This window comes from Rutidosis leptorrhynchoides, chromosome 7, assembly GCF_046630445.1.
Source record: "Rutidosis leptorrhynchoides isolate AG116_Rl617_1_P2 chromosome 7, CSIRO_AGI_Rlap_v1, whole genome shotgun sequence".
NCBI lineage: Eukaryota > Viridiplantae > Streptophyta > Magnoliopsida > Asterales > Asteraceae > Rutidosis > Rutidosis leptorrhynchoides.
Genome location: NC_092339.1, coordinates 79586440 through 79603783, shown reverse-complemented (window position 1 = coordinate 79603783; position 17344 = coordinate 79586440). Strand labels below are relative to the sequence as shown.

Sequence of the window (17344 nt, the reverse complement as noted above, 5' to 3'; positions counted from 1 at the left end):
AAATGTTGTATTGATACAGAATTCATAATGCGGTAAATTTACTAAAAGGTACCATGAAATATCAGCATATCATTACCCTTTTTAAATTCATAAATGGATTCAGAACTGATTTATACACCAATAATTAAAAATAAAAATAAAAGACTAATAATATTGCGCGTTTGCACTTGCACACTCTCAAAGAAAGAAGCCCCTGGTTCTTACAAATGAATCTCTACATTGGCTGCTAAGAATTTGAAGTATTGATTGACGATAGTAATTTTTCCACCCTGACTCAACCCAAACACAAGATCAAAATTACAACGGGTTTATACAGGCAAAGATTCATGAGTTGAGACGCAAGATTAGGGGAGATGACATCTCAACTAAACACAAAACGATCTGAAAAACAGCTACTCCAACATACCAAACTTTGGCACGCATCAGAACCCATGACACTGAAATCAAACACAAAAACTTTGCTGTAGAAATGAAGATTGCAGACCTAGCTCTTCATAAATTCCTTCAAAGAAAACGGTGGTTGTACATCCTGAAAATAAAGTTCCAGGTAATTAGGAGGCAAATATAATTTTAAAATTAAATTTAAATGTGAATCATACTTAATAAAATAGTCCAATTATTGGATAAAGAAGACATTACTTAACAAACTATGTAACCTGAGTAGAATTTATACATGAACAAAACGAAGCAAAATAGATTCAATTTACCTTTCCAAGTTCTTCGTTCAAGCACTGCCTAACTACAGTTGCCTGCTGTATAAGCCTTTCTAGATGTGAATAACTTGGCATCTGTGCATTAGCTGACAGCAACATGAATCACATAATAATAAGTATCAAAGAGTTGAATCATAAAAAGATAAGCCCATGTGATATCGTGAGATATGAGTGAAGGGAAGAACCAAAATAAAACAAAACCAAAACTGAAGGTGGCGAGATTGGTGAGTCAGATGGGCTGGGTATGAATCAAAACTGCTTAAACGTGGAACATCTGATTCTTCAGTACAGGCCAAACAGGCTGGGTCAGGTTGGGTTGACCCGCAAACCTCAAATTAAATACAAGAACAAGAATACTCCCTCCGTACAAATTCACCTCTACACATTTGTGATTTGACAAGTGGCACACAGTTTTATGTGTAGTTATCACCCTGTTCACCAATAATATGTAAGTTTTACCCACTTAAACATTTTCTGAAAAATATACTGTAGGCTCCTCTCAGACTGTTCAGCCCATTCCCGCTTTCTTTATTTTTGTATTTTTATTTTGACTCTTAAGACAAAACACAACCCAAATTAACCCATTCATACGTTAATAGATCAAAATCGGGCATGTAATACAACTTCAAAGACAATTACATGAATAAGATGTGTAAAACAATATGCTTCTAGTATTACACACCCAGGATTGCTCTGTTCAAGCTGTCAGCAACATTCTGTCGGTAATCCATGTCAAGCAGATGAAACATTGGTGATTTGTATGGATCCTCATAAGCTAGTAGAGCCATAAAATCCTGCATGAAAGTAACTTGACTATTAGCCAAAATCTTAACAAACTAATATAATAGAAGCTAAAGATTATTTCCATTTATAAACATACTTCGAGTTTCTCCACGTATTTTTGCACCTTCCCGAAAGGGGTCAACTTGTCTTGAGCAAATTCAAGAGCTTCTGTGCTGCCACAGAATACGTAAAAGTTTGATGAGAAAACACATAAAGATCCAAATAATCTACGCGTTGTTATTATTTTGCTCACCAATTCTTTGAGCAGATAAGTCGAACAAAATGAAGGCTCAACATGTCAAAATGAAGGTCCTTGTTATTCTCAAGTAGGTTTGGTGACATCTGTTCAGTCAAATGAATAGCCTCCAACGCATTGCCATCTAATGTAAATTGTAAAATTTCTGGAGAATATTTTATTATGAGTCTCGTTAGAGGCACATAGGTACATTATATTAGAAAACATATTCTATTTCATGTCAATCTTACGTTTTCTTTTCTCCATGTTCTCCAGCTGCTCAGCAGATGTTTTTAGTCCGGTCGAAGTAACAAGGGATTCCACAGTTTCTTTAAAGCAGCCATGTATGAGATACGATAAGATGATATTGTGGCTGTCTTTGTCACTAATTTTCTGCAATGATTATATATAAAAGCAAAATAAAAGCAGAAAATGTGATAATTAGAATATCATGTCTGCAGCACTAAAAAGCACATTTCTAAGTCTGCGAGTTTGAAGACAGAATAAGACGTTATTTTATGTCTTAAAAAAATATTCTGCAGAAGAACCGTCTACGGGCATGCAGATATAAGACACAAGATTTGCAGACTAAAAACAAACACCGACTAACTATCTCCGAAGATGACACAAAGTAGAAATCGTTGATTTCATATCACATAAATATAATTACGATTGTCATAACTGACATGTAAACCATTTTATACTGATTTTAGAAGGAAAAAAAAATAGAAGTTGAACATAAAAATTCAAATTTGTACTTAAAACTTTCGCAAGCTATATGTACGATAATGCAAACACAAAATTTCATAACTTCCTTCTATGTTGTGTACGTGTACTGTGTCAGTGACGGCACAGTGAGGGCTTTGTCGATTTTACAAAGCAAAACACTCAACTAGTTTTATAAAAAATGTTAACATCAACTGAGCACATGTTTCGGTTGCATTATTTGCTAACCTAACTAGTTTGAGATACGTTATTCTCAGAGTAAACACATAACCAGACAGTTTACCAAACTTATTTGAATACTAGTCAAATGCATAAGCACCCCTCAATAGGGTTAAAGCCAAAAATATGCTACAAACTTACACAAATGTACCGATGTCGCCCACAAACTCATTTCCGTCCTACTGTCGCCTACAAACTTTCAAAAAGTGTACCGATGTAAACAAAAACTTTCAAAAAGTGTACCAATGTAAACAAAAATGACTTGTTACCGGCTAAACTGGTTTAAAATCAACACGTGTCGTTCGTGGATTGGATCTTAATTCTTAAAAAAAAAAAAAAAAAAAAAAAAAAATTTATCAGGTCAAAATTAGTATGTAACAGGTCAAAACTATAAAATGTTGAGATTAGCACATTTTTTGAAAGTTTGTAGGCGACAGTAGGACGGAAATGAGTTTGTGGGCAACATCGGTACATTTTTGTAAGTTTGTAGCCTATTTTTGGCTTTAACCCCCCTCAATAATGGCAAAAAGGGGCATCTCATGGATCATAGTCGATCTGCATCACAACACGTAAGCTGCAATTTATATGGACAAGGATATATACATGCTACTGTATAAGCAAAGCAAGCAATTTCATACAGGAGTTGCCTTCCAAGAGATTCGATTCTTTATAACCCTCGTCCTCTCAAGAACACACATGAATAATTATTCAGATGTTTCAACTCTAATTTTTGCACCTCCGAATTTCAAAATGACTGACAACTACAAGGTTCTAGATAACAGTCGTTTTTCGGTTTCTCCTCGAAAAAGACTGCCTATTCAAACGTATGCATTCACACATTCCCTTTTCTAGACCTATTTGATCTTCATCTTACAGTAACATGTCTTAGGGCTCAGAGCCTATAAGTAATCCGTACAGTTTAATGTTAGATAAATTCAAGAAAGGAAACATTTTCGACCTAGTTTTAAGTAATACATATAATTTCAAATATTAGGTTTTCAAATTATCGATTATAAACCCTAAAATAGCAACAACAACAACAACAAAAAAGAATTGAATCGTCAACCAAAACCACAATCATTGGATAAAATCAATCACAAACAGTTGAAATAAACATTAGTTGATTAACGAATCATGCTAGTTTTCAAAGAATTCAGTAAATAAACTATAATAATCAAACTTACAATTTCTTCGTACTGTCTCGGATCGATATCCATTGATCGGCTTTGTTTCTTTCTGTTTGAAAGATTACTGCTGAAATTATTAATCGTTTCTTTACTAGAACGAGGGCTTGTAAATTTGCAAAAATTAATTTTGTATGTATAGGCGTCAGGCGTGTATAGATGGATGTATATGTATTTTTATGTACGGATCTCAAAATAACTACGAAATCTTTTTCAAAATGTCAATAGGGGGTTGCTTATCTCATATGCTGTATGTTTTACAATTGTTTATCTTAATAATTAATTAATGAAATAAATTATTTATTAGGGGCATGACATCTATTTAGTTGTTAGTTTGTTTTTAACATTTATCGGGTTGTTACATAGATAATTTTTCATTTAGCATTGTTTTTTAGGTGCGAGTTCTCACGTTACTTTTTTTTATTTGTATTCTTTGTTAAGATATACTATTTCCTTATAAAAATGGTATCGTTTTTATATGAATTTTCGTTATTTTTGTCAAAAAAATATCTATTTTTTTATTTATAATAATTATATTATAATTATATTAAAATAGTTTAGTAAATATTATAATCCTGATAAAGTTGTGATTTCGTGTAAACAATCGAAATGAATTAATTTTTATTGAGTGATCCGTATACAACTAAATTTTAACCAATGTGCCTTAATGTGTTATACTGTACAACTTCATAAAACATGTTTGGTTGTGTACGGCTAAAAAGTAGTTGTGTACGGATCACTACATATTAAAACTAAAAACAAACGTATCATAGGCGGTAAATAAAAATTGATCCTTATTTAAACCGTTCAACATTATAATTCACATTTTTGAGAAAATTTTCCCCAGCGAGGCTCAAACCTGAGACCTCTCGAAACCAAAGAACCTTGGAGTACCACTTAGGCACAAGTTCTCCTATATATTCTGAGTACTTGTGAGATGTATTTAATTAAATGTATCCAATTAAGATAGTACTCAAGTTTATCATTAGTAATAAATTCTTTGATCTGGTAATTAACACAAGTAGAACTAATGTGTTGAACTACACAAAAGAAACAATAGAACTCAACTGTAATAATACTAACATATCTGCAAAAAGTGAACCACCTATTCATCAACAAAATACTGTTACGAATGACAACAACCATAATATTTCGTATATTGATTCTACGATGAACCCGAATGATTCTGAACTAACTCTTCATAAGGTTCTACAAAGTCGATGTTATCAAGCGAAGTTTGTCAACAGAGTGATAACTTATGGATGACCTCTAAATATATTGCTGATGGGGTCCAAAATTGTTGTCCTTCTTGGGCTGTACTGCTAGTGTACCATTCGAGTTTTGCTGCAATCACATTCAGACCAATCATCAGAAGTTAAGTTAACAGCACAATAACATAAATAAAAGTGGGTCCATATATTAAGTTGTGCTTAATACCCAGACGGCTCAAATGGGACAAAAACTAAAAAATTACTCCATATTATACTTTCTAGCTAAAAAGGGAAAGTTAAACTGATTAAAAGCAAGGTTGAAAACGACGCAAGACGGGGTCGAGACAGTCGGGACCTTAAAACGTCGAGACGGGGTCGAGACGGACGTTGACTAACGTTGACTTTTAAATATATACACACATATTTTAAAGCAAAAAAACATTCGTTAACCAGCATGTACCTATAATCGCTATTATCGTCAATATAATACAAAAAATTAATACTAAACTACATCAATTTTGATCGATTTGACCGATTTTAACCAAATTTTTTACTTTTGACCGGCGTTGACCCGACCTTTCCCGCATTTGACCTGACTTTTGACCGTTGACCGACTTATTAGAAGACGGGACGGGATCGAGACGGGCTAGTCGCCAACATGCCGCAACGGACGCAAATAAGTCGTTTACAACACTGATTAAAAGTCATGCAAAGTCCCAAACTTGATCCTCAATGCTTACAGTCACAAACTACCATGCCTTAACCAATAAATGTTGAACTCATACAAATCGAGACAAAAAATTAAAATTGACTCTTTCGATGCGTCTTGCGTGACACTTACTGGTAGAAAATCAGACCAACTATTCGTGTACTGTAATACAAAAGTTAGAAGGATAAAATATATTTAAAAAAAACAACTATGATCTATTTTAAATTTGAGTTTTTCTGTTGATTATCAATCAACGACTTCACTATCGACTCTCACCATTAAAATCGTGATTCTGAGTCACGAGTTAACAACCATGCCTAAACCTCTATGGTTCTTGCAACCATACTTACAGTACTAGATTGAACTTAAATATACAAACAGAAAAAGGGGTTGCAGGCAACCAATCAAGTCAACCAAACCTAGCCCGTATTGACCTGCAATGTCAAAACCACTTGACCCGTCACCCAACCCGCCTGACCCGCTACCTCTAGTGGTCATCAGCTATAGTTGCAATTCACAAGTAACAATAAAGAACAGTAAGTTACTTCAAACCGAAATTTATAGCATCGCTTCACAATATCATGCAGAATTCAAGCAGATACAAGAATACTAAAAATGGTCATCTTATATATTGCAAAAAACATGAGAATTTTCGATATCTCATGGGTATCAGAACAGATATTTGTGATCATAAGATGAGTCAACCAAATTATCAGCGGTAAAACAACAGTTTAATTAAATTAGAGTAATAAACTAACCTTGAGGCACAAGCTATTTTCCGTATCACATATCGGATAATCAGAAGGACAACAGTGACGCTGATCCTTGCAACATACAGACGCATTCAACTCACAACACATCCATTTAAAACATATTCCAAGAATTTTTGTAGCACAACAACAGCTTTCACCTTCAGCGCACCACGAAAACAAACTACATTTTACGGGTTTTGGAGTAGGAGTTGGTGGTGGATTTGGGCTAGTTTTAATTGGATAAGAAGCTAACATGTTAATCCCGCAAAGCCCGTAAATATCTCCCGTGTTACGCGCCATGTGGATGTAACCATCCATTCCCCATGACGTCCCCCATGAATTCTTTACAATCCAGTAATCAACTCCGTCTTTCGAGTCGTATCCAACTATCAACACGGCATGATCTAAAGCCGTCGAACATGGCCCGGTGAATATTCCCTGATATCAATTTCATAAAGCCATTAATTAGTGATGCGGAACTCGTAATCAGACAGCGAGTACTCGATTTTTGCAACTCGGGACTACTAGAAGAGTTCTTGGTCAAACTCGGTCAAACTCATCCAAAACTCGGAATTACTCGGCGAGTTTTCAGTTTTTACAACTCCGGGAGTACTAAGAGAGTTCTCAGTCAAACTTGGTCAAACTTGGTTAAACTCGGCAAAAACTCGGAATTACTCGGAAAATCGGTCAAAGCTCAGCCAAAATAGGAAAATCAGTCTTAAATGGGTCAAAATCGGTCAAAGTCAAACTTGGTCAATATCCGAGTACTCCTGACGTGCACGGTTTTTTCCTTTTTGTGACTGACGCCCGGCGTCAGGGTTAGGGCCGTTAGGGCGTAAAATCTTGTGCCACCTAAGTCGCCAACTCAAATTTTGGGCCGTTAAAAGGGGAATCTGACGCTGCGTTAATACTAGTCCAAGTGAAAGTTTGATATATACAATATAAACTTTTAAACTTTTATACATATTATAAAACTTCAAGTAAGGTTTGATACATTTTCAGAAAATTGTACATGCACTAAACTAGAACTTAACTTACATCATTTAATCACAGTTTTCACATTCGTATTCATAAACTTACCTTTGAGTACAATTGAAATGCCCTCTCACCACCACATATACCCACACTAACAGGTTGCATTGCAACAGCTTGTAGTAACTGATCTTCGTTGTTCATTGGAACATCATGGTAACCGTCTATTGTGACAACATTTGTTTTTCGCTACAGTTTACACGACAAACACAATTAGACATCAGACAATATACACATTGTAACAAAGGCGGAAAATTGTAGACAAATACGTTCATTACTTTGTTTTTATTGCAAGTAGTTTCTTTGCCTAAATACGGGTAATCCTCTTCAGTATCAATCCCATTGTTGTTAATAACAAATTCATACGCGTAATCCATGAGTCCACCGCCACATCCCGCATTAACGCTTCTATCACAATCAACCAACTCCTGTTCCGAAAGGCTGATAAGAGATCCCGTTACAATTTGATTTATTCCCTCCATTGCTCCGGTGGCAGAAAACGACCAACACGCACCTGCACAATAAACATTTACATAAATAGATTACAAGGTGTTGTTTGTTTTTGAGTCAGCATATCTTATTATGTCTTTTGTCCACGCGCCCGCACAAGTTTTTAGTGCAGACTGTTTGTTTTCTAAAGACACAAGATAATATAATGTCTTATTCTGTCTGCAAACTCGCAGACTTAGAAATATGCTTCTTAGACCTATATATAAGATTAAGTTATTTTGCAAACATAAAAACAAATAGTCTTTCATCATTCGGCATACATACTTATAAGCCACATCTTCTCTACAAACATGGACCACAGATCTTCAGATAAAAACATCTTAAAAAACAAACCGCACCTAAATGTCATGTTAAAACACTATGCTTGCACAGAATTGAATAGTAACTATGCAAGTATATCATCTATCATATACCATCCCTATATGGCCCTGGTGGTTTAGGTCCTCTCGTTCAAATCTCACTAACAACATATTTTTTAGGTCGCCAGGAAAAGGAGTCGGGTCGCGTACGTCTTAGTAAAAGCTGTGCACATGAAAACCTTATAAAATTTTTGGGGAAAACACATACTTGAAACCAATTTTTACAGTATATAACATATTTCAAACAAATACAATAATGGTTAATTAGCTATGTAAGAATCAATTAACATATATTAACCTAAGTTCCAATAACTCACAGGTAACATATATTTCATATTTCATTAAATTCATAATTCTTAATAATAAAATAGTATAGTAAAAAAAACATACCACAATTGCCTTGATCTTTAACATTAGTAACTGCTCCCTTATCCCTCCAATCGATACTTCTCGGAATATCATTAACCGATCGAATAACCGAACTACCACGATTAAGCCTGATGACGTCACCTGACGAATCAAAGGAAGATAAACGACGCAATCTAGCAAGTTTAAACTCCTCATGAGTGAGATCAGCAAACGCATTAAGCGAAAGGGAATAAGTAGGAGTGAAATTACTATTATTATCATTATCATTATCATTATCATCATTATTATTATTATTATTATTATTATTATTATTATTATTATTATTATTATTATTATTATTATTATTATTATTATTATTGTGACGTATAACATAATCGTAGTTATCTTGAAAAACACTTTGTCGATATAATCGTTCTTTTTCAGTGGAATATGATTTATTATGATGTAAACACCATTGTTGAAAAGTATCAGGAATTGTTGATGACGTGGAAAAACAAGTTAAAAGAAAGAAGAAGAATAGATATGAGATCTGCCATAGGTATTTCATTTCAAACAGAGTGAGTAGTTCGTGTGATTGGGGGTTTGTTCCTGAAAAAACCAGTATATTGTTTGAATGAGTGGTTAAGGTTAAAGTCAAAATCCTTTTTATGTTTATTCGACGTGTAACTCACGTTTTTTTTTTTTTTTTTTACACCTGTTAGGATAAGCGATGGGACTTAACTACTCACACGTTCATCTCTTACACAGTTATATACCAGCCCTCAACTGCGTGCCCAGGAGAAAACCCGCACCAATCTCATACGAGGCAGAGAAAACCCGCACCAATCTCATACGAGGCATTGACGGTAAAACCTCCTCTTATTTACCACCCCCAAGCGATGTGAGAAAGGTGTCATGAGTGAAACTTCATGGCATGGATAAAATTGTGGGTTAATATGTAGCCAACGGAGGTCGAACTCCTGACCTCCCCTAAAAAAGGCATGCCACCAATCGCTTGACCACATCACAACTTCTAAGTCACGTGTTTAATGTTGCTTACTTCATTTTTAGGGAAATCGGTAGAAATGCCCCCATCTCGGTAACTTGTTAACAATATGTTCTAAAAATAGAATATTCCAACATATGCCTTCTGTCTACGAATCACGCACCACGCATCATGCGTGGATGCTAGTGCGTGATGCGTGTCACCGATCATACTAGCAAAATGAGTTATTCTACGAAACAGGACGTAAACACATAGGACAGACCGTACGGTGCACGCACGGTACGTTTGATATCGTGCGTGATGCGTGTTACCGATCATACTAGCAAGATGAGTTATCCTACGAAACATGGCGTACATGCATCAGACAACAAGTACGGTGCGTTTGATATCGTGCGTGGTGTGACGGGATAAGATAAGGATATTGTGGATAAGATTTCCTGAATTTTTCGATTATTAAGATCTTAAAAAGCAAAACTGGGGTCCCATATACGGTATATCGCCTTTTCTGATAATTAAGACGTTAAAAGCCAAAAGAGGGGGTCCCGAGCACAAATAATGACCATTAAAAGCAGACGGACACAAATAATGGCCATTTAAAGTCAAAAGTGGAGACCCCTTAGGTCACGGATACCTGTATCCTAAACGTCTATAAATATCACCTTTCACCAACACCATAATTCTCATCACAAAACAACATCAACCAACACCAAAACGCATCAGATATCTCCGAACTCCCTTATCTTATACCCCCATCACCACCACCACCACCACCACCACTGTAGTGTGTAAATTTGAACAGGGTTAAATTAACGGTTCTAGTTGTGCTTTAAATGCCTAAATAAACCCGGTTAGTGTATTTGAATTGTGGAGTAATGTTTGTGCATTGAACCTAGAGTTAAACTTACACTGACCGATTCATTTGGGCATTGAATGGACAACAATCATTATATGTGCAACATGCACGCAAGTTTGTTTAGTGAGTTTAGTGTGTCCTGCATGGTGAATGGTGTGTGGTGCATGTGCATGGTGTATAGTGCGCGTTGCACAAGAATCGAAGCCAACATCCACTATATTCTAAAACCCGAAGGAAGAAAAGAAAACATATGTTTCACGAGCTTAAAACATCTCATCAACTGAATCTTGAGTTTTCAGGATTACTGATTAACTTCTCTATTTTCTGGGTGATTGATTTTGTTGACGATATCTTTAAGTTCTTGATGTTGCACCATTTGTTTGCAAGATGTTATCAACCTCGTTCACCGCATTCACCTTTCTCCTCGGTTCCCAGCTTCGATAGATGACGAAAATAACAACTCAGGTAACCGCCCATCTTACCCCATTTCTCTATCATAGGTGGTTTCGTTTCATTTTCACCAAATGGTACGTGTACACTGCACATAAGTCAAGTACTGCATAATACTTAAACTTATTTAACTTTAAAAGATTAGAAATACGTTGTTGGTGGTATTATCTTAATTAGTTCTACTTATGTTCTGTTATAATATATGACTTACAGTGTTGAGCATCATGATTGGGATTGCGGGAAGACGTATCTTTATCATTGCTAAGTGACTGCGAATGGAACACAACAATAAGGCTATCATATTAAAAGCAGATATGTACTTCAACATGCCTCGTATTAAAGCATTTAGAGGAGTTTTCTACAAAATTGGACTTAGCTAGATGTCACCCAACTCTCACGTGATTATGACTTACATGGTTACCTGATGACTGTTGTTGTCCCATAAAAATCTAGTTATGTATCAAAAGATTCCAGTGTTGCGACCTACTTATACCATCATAACCACCACTTGTGTATTTTTAAGTTTTTAAGTTTGAGTTTAGGTATAATGAGGTAAGATATGAGCGGTTACCTAAGTTGTTTTTTCATCATATATCAAGCCTGGAACCGAGGATAAAGGTGATCGCGGTGAATTTGGATGATAAGATTTTGAAACAGATGGTGGATCATCGGGAACTTAAAGACGCGTTCATCAAGATCACTTTTGAAATGTCCCGTTCTTATTGATTAAAAACGTTCCATATTAATTGATTTCGTTGCGAGGTTTTGACCTCTATATGAGACGTTTTTCAAAGACTGCATTCATTTTTAAAACAAACCATAACCTTTATTTCATAAATAAAGGTTTAAAAAGCTTTACGTAGATTATCAAATAATGATAATCTAAAATATCCTGTTTACACACGACCATTACATAATGGTTTACAATACAAATATGTTACATCGAAATCAGTTTCTGGAATGCAGTTTTTACACAATATCATACAAACATGGACTCCAAATCTTGTCCTTATTTTAGTATGCAACAGCGGAAGCTCTTAGTATTCACCTGAGAATAAACATGCTTTAAACGTCAACAAAAATGTTGGTGAGTTATAGGTTTAACCTATATATATCAAATCGTAACAATAGACCACAAGATTTCATATTTCAATACACATCCCATACATAGAGATAAAAATCATTCATATGGTGAACACCTGGTAACCGACATTAACAAGATGCATATATAAGAATATCCCCATCATTCCGGGACACCCTTCGGATATGATATAAATTTCGAAGTACTAAAGCATCCGGTACTTTGGATGGGGCTTGTTGGGCCTGATAGATCTATCTTTAGGATTCGCGTCAATTAGGGTGTCTGTTCCCTAATTCTTAGATTACCAGACTTAATAAAAAGGGGCATATTCGATTTCGATAATTCAACCATAGAATGTAGTTTCACATACTTGTGTCTATTTTGTAAATCATTTATAAAACCTGCATGTATTCTCATCCCAAAAATATTAGATTTTAAAAGTGGGACTATAACTCACTTTCACAGATTTTTACTTCGTCGGGAATTAAGACTTGGCCACTGGTTGATTCACGAACCTATAACAATATATACATATATATCAAAGTATGTTCAAAATATATTTACAACACTTTTAATATATTTTGATGTTTTAAGTTTATTAAGTCAGCTGTCCTCGTTAGTAACCTACAACTAGTTGTCCACAGTTAGATGTACAGAAATAAATCGATAAATATTATCTTGAATCAATCCACGACTCAGTGTATACGTATCTCAGTATTGATCACAACTCAAACTATATATATTTTGGAATCAACCTCAACCCTGTATAGCTAACTCCAACATTCACATATAGAGTGTCTATGGTTGTTCCGAAATATATATAGATGTGTCGACATGATAGGTCGAAACATTGTATACGTGTCTATGGTATCTCAAGATTACATAATATACAATACAAGTTGATTAAGTTTTGGTTGGAATAGATTTGTTACCAATTTTCACGTAGCTAAAATGAGAAAAATTATCCAATCTTGTTTTACCCATAACTTCTTCATTTTAAATCCGTTTTGAGTGAATCAAATTGCTATGGTTTCATATTGAACTCTATTTTATGAATCTAAACAGAAAAAATATAGGTTTATAGTCGGAAAAATAAGTTACAAGTCGTTTTTGTAAAGGTAGTCATTTCAGTCGAAAGAACGACGTCTAGATGACCATTTTAGAAAACATACTTCCACTTTGAGTTTAACCATAATTTTTGGATATAGTTTCATGTTCATAATAAAAATCATTTTCTCAGAATAACAACTTTTAAATCAAAGTTTATCATAGTTTTTAATTAACTAACCCAAAACAGCCCGCGGTGTTACTACGACGGCGTAAATCCGGTTTTACGGTGTTTTTCGTGTTTCCAGGTTTTAAATCATTAAGTTAGCATATCATATAGATATAGAACATGTGTGTAGTTAATTTTAAAAGTCAAGTTAGAAGGATTAACTTTTGTTTGCGAACAAGTTTAGAATTAACTAAACTATGTTCTAGTGATTACAAGTTTAAACCTTCGAATAAGATAGCTTTATATGTATGAATCGAATGATGTTATGAACATCATTACTACCTTAAGTTCCTTGAATAAACCTACTGGAAAATAGAAAAATGGATCTAGCTTCAACGGATCCTTGGATGGCTCGAAGTTCTTGAAGCAGAATCATGACACGAAAACAAGTTCAAGTAAGATCATCACTTGAAATAAGATTGTTATAGTTATAGAAATTGAACCAAAGTTTGAATATGATTATTACCTTGTATTAGAATGATAACCTACTGTAAGAAACAAAGATTTCTTGAGGTTGGATGATCACCTTACAAGATTGGAAGTGAGCTAGCAAACTTGAAAGTATTCTTGATTTTATGAAACTAGAACTTTTGAAATTTATGAAGAACACTTAGAACTTGAAGATAGAACTTGAGAGAGATCAATTAGATGAAGAAAATTGAAGAATGAAAGTGTTTGTAGGTGTTTTTGGTCGTTGGTGTATGGATTAGATATAAAGGATATGTAATTTTGTTTTCATGTAAATAAGTCATGAATGATTACTCATATTTTTGTAATTTTATGAGATATTTCATGCTAGTTGCCAAATAATGGTTCCCACATGTGTTAGGTGACTCACATGGGCTGCTAAGAGCTAATCATTGGAGTGTATATACCAATAGTGTAGCGACCCGACCAAATCGTCATTGACGGCGCCGTCTACTTAGGTCCCGTTACGTGGTCATAAGTCTTTAAAACAACGTTTGACCAAAAGATATGTCGCATTCATTTCAAATGTAAAGGTTGTTCAAGTTTACAAGAATAGTTCCACCACAAGTTACGATACAAAGTTTTAAGTACAAATGAAACTTATGCGACACAATTTAAAAGTATCCAAAAGACGCTCCATGTATGCATATATACTCGACATCCAATGCAAGTATCAAAATAATGAGCGGAAGCATGTATCATGTATCGTTCAAGGACCTGAGAAAAACATAGAAATCTGTCAACGAAAACGTTGGTGAAATCATAGGGTTAAGTAAGTAAGTACAAGTGAACCACAAGATTTGCATCAATGAAATAATAGTAATACATTCCAAAAGTTTGTTTCACGAGCACCCAATTATCAATGCTTAACATTTCCTTCCATTGAACCCCATCACTTAGTGCTAGAACATACACTGTTTCTCGAAAATATATTTCATTCGTAAACGGTAGCGAACCGTTTGAATGAGGGTTTGTCAAACCCATATGGATCCATACAACATAAGTTCTCGCTTACACCCGGCAAGTGTAACTAATGATAATCGAATTGAGGATTTTGTTCTAAACTCGTATGTAGAATGTTTGTTTTCCTGTACTTGTGTTCACTTAGTTCAAAAGAATCGTTTATGTTTTCTCATCCCAAATATAAGTTCAAAAAGAGTAAAAGTGGGACTATGATCTCACCTTGAGTGCACGAGTAGTAAAGTACTTCGACAAGTAAACGTGTGCAAAGAACAATGCTAGTCTTGACCTAATCAATAGGTTTGTATCAATAACGGTAAACACGATAGGTCAAAGATGTTCAATTAGTCCTATGGCTCGTTACGACTCGATTATTTAGCATGTGAAATCAAATTGTCAAGTTTCATGCAAGATACAAGTATATAAACAAGTTAGGAAGGTTGCATAATCATTTGGTTAAGTTTGACAAAAAGTCAAACCTCGGTCGGTCAAAGTCAACGAAAAAGTCAACACGTTCGGGTCGTGTCCCGAACTATTTTTCTGAGGTTTTTAATCATGTATGAGCATGTTAGGACAAGTTACATGTGAATCGGAGGTGCGTAGCATAGCAAACGTTATTCAAAAATTGACCAAGTTGGACAGACCAAAATGGCGCGCCGCGCGGGTATATGGCGCGCCGCGCCATTACCTGTGCAGAGAATTCTGGCAGTTTTTAAGTTTTATGCACGAACCTAACTTCAAACAATCACCATTTATGATCCGCAAACAATCAAGACAAGTATCTTATACCGTTGGGAAGGTAATTTGACGAGGAAAACAACTAAACACATTTCATCAATCAATCTACCTATTACAACAACCAAAACCGCATCTAATGCTTAACATTAACCGCATACAAGTTCATAATGCAATTCAATGATTCGGGCAACCAATTTACATGAATGATATGCCGTTTTGAAGGTAATCAAGCATACAATCCAACTAAACACTTACCAATAATAATCCATGGCATTCAATGCATCAAAAGTCCATTTCAAGTTCATCAAACCCTAACCCAAATTCACCAAAATCAATAATCAAGTTCATGAAGTTTTCTAAGGCAACCTACACATCAAATTGAAGCTAGTGATGCTAGTAACACAATTAAAACATCAACTTTTAACATCTAACAACATATGATCATCCAAAATTCAAGAACAACACACCAAAATTCAAGTTCATGCTAATTACACTAAAACAACGAGATCGAGCATATAAATCATATATTCATGTTAGACTTGAGCCATAGACACTAATTAACACTTTTATAAGTTAGAAACATCAAGAACACAAAATCTAGTGATTTTAGAAAGTTACCCAAATGAGATGAAGTTGGTACCATAATGAAGAGGATGAAGAGAGGATCACAAATATGTAGTTTATTTTGTTGTAAGCCTCCTAGATCGAATTTAGATGATGATTGAATGAATTTGGTTTTGAGTGTGTGTTCTTGCTAGAGAGAAAGAGAGAGAGATGGAGATGAAAATGAATGGGTGAAAGGGGTTTGACCCTTTGACCTAGTCAAGGGTTTGATCCCTTGTCAAGTTTAGTCCCTCAACTTTCGTTCGGGTGCGGGAATTACCTAAACGAGATAATTTAAAACGCGTATCAACGGGAGATGTTATAAACATATAACGGACTTTATATTAGTATAACGGAAAAGTAAATGGAAAAAGGCGGGATGTTACATTACCTACTCCTTAAAAGAAATTTCGTCCCGAAATTTAAGTAGGCGTAGTAGTCGTTGTTTCTTCCTCGAGATCTTGCGTTTCCGAATTCACGAATAGATGAGGATACTTCCTTTGCATTTGATCTTGTCTTTCCCAAGTAAACTCGGGTCCTCTTTTGGCATTCCAACGAACCTTGACAATCGGGATTCGGCTTTGTTTCAATGTCTTGACGGAGGTGTCCACAATTTCAACCGGTTCCTCCACAAAATGAAGTTTGTCATCAATAGTAAGTTCTTCGAGAGGAATGACGATATCGGGTTCGGCAAGACACTTTTTCAAGTTGGATACATGGAAAGTAGGATGAACGGAGCTCAATTGAGGCGGAAGATCTAAACGATAAGCAACGGTTCCAATACGCTCCAAGATTTCGAAAGGACCAATATACCGCGGATTTAGCTTCCCGCGTTTCCCAAAACGGATTACACCCTTCCAAGGTGCGACTTTTAACATTACTCGGTCACCGACTTGAAATTCAAGATCGTTGCGTCGTTTGTCGGTATAGCTCTTTTGACGACTTCGGGCCGTCCTAAGCCTATCTCGGATTTGAACGATTTTCTCGGTGGTTTCGTGAATGAGTTCGGGTCCGGTGATTTGCACGTCGCCTACCTCGGCCCAACAAAGAGGTGAACGACATTTGCGGCCATATAGCGCTTCAAAAGGTGCGGCTTTAATACTCGCGTGATAACTATTGTTGTAAGAG

The 17344-nt window shown here is 35.3% G+C and overlaps 2 protein-coding genes across 3 annotated transcripts; both read right to left on the bottom strand.

Moving 5' to 3' along the window:
• Positions 1 to 128: 128 nt before the first annotated feature.
• Positions 129 to 4058, bottom strand: LOC139858125 (uncharacterized). The gene is made up of 7 exons (XM_071846978.1): positions 3861 to 4058; positions 1983 to 2124; positions 1750 to 1897; positions 1594 to 1669; positions 1396 to 1507; positions 708 to 799; positions 129 to 529 (listed from the first exon to the last, which is right to left on the bottom strand). Exons 1-7 carry the CDS (start codon positions 3891 to 3893, stop codon positions 485 to 487), a joined length of 648 nt encoding a protein of 215 aa, XP_071703079.1. The 5' UTR covers positions 3894 to 4058; the 3' UTR covers positions 129 to 484.
• Positions 4059 to 4880: 822 nt separating this feature from the next.
• LOC139858126 (cysteine proteinase COT44) lies at positions 4881 to 9372 on the bottom strand. Of its 2 annotated transcripts, none has more exons than XM_071846979.1 (6): positions 9145 to 9372; positions 8824 to 9039; positions 7843 to 8078; positions 7613 to 7753; positions 6539 to 6970; positions 4881 to 5204 (listed from the first exon to the last, which is right to left on the bottom strand). In XM_071846979.1, the coding sequence occupies exons 1-6, from the start codon at positions 9347 to 9349 to the stop codon at positions 5130 to 5132; spliced, it is 1305 nt and encodes a 434-aa protein (XP_071703080.1). In that variant the 5' UTR covers positions 9350 to 9372; the 3' UTR covers positions 4881 to 5129. The 2 variants fall into 2 exon arrangements, with proteins under 2 accessions (XP_071703080.1, XP_071703081.1); XM_071846980.1 differs by having other exon boundaries at positions 8824 to 9072; positions 9154 to 9372.
• Between the last annotated feature and the right edge of the window lie 7972 nt (positions 9373 to 17344).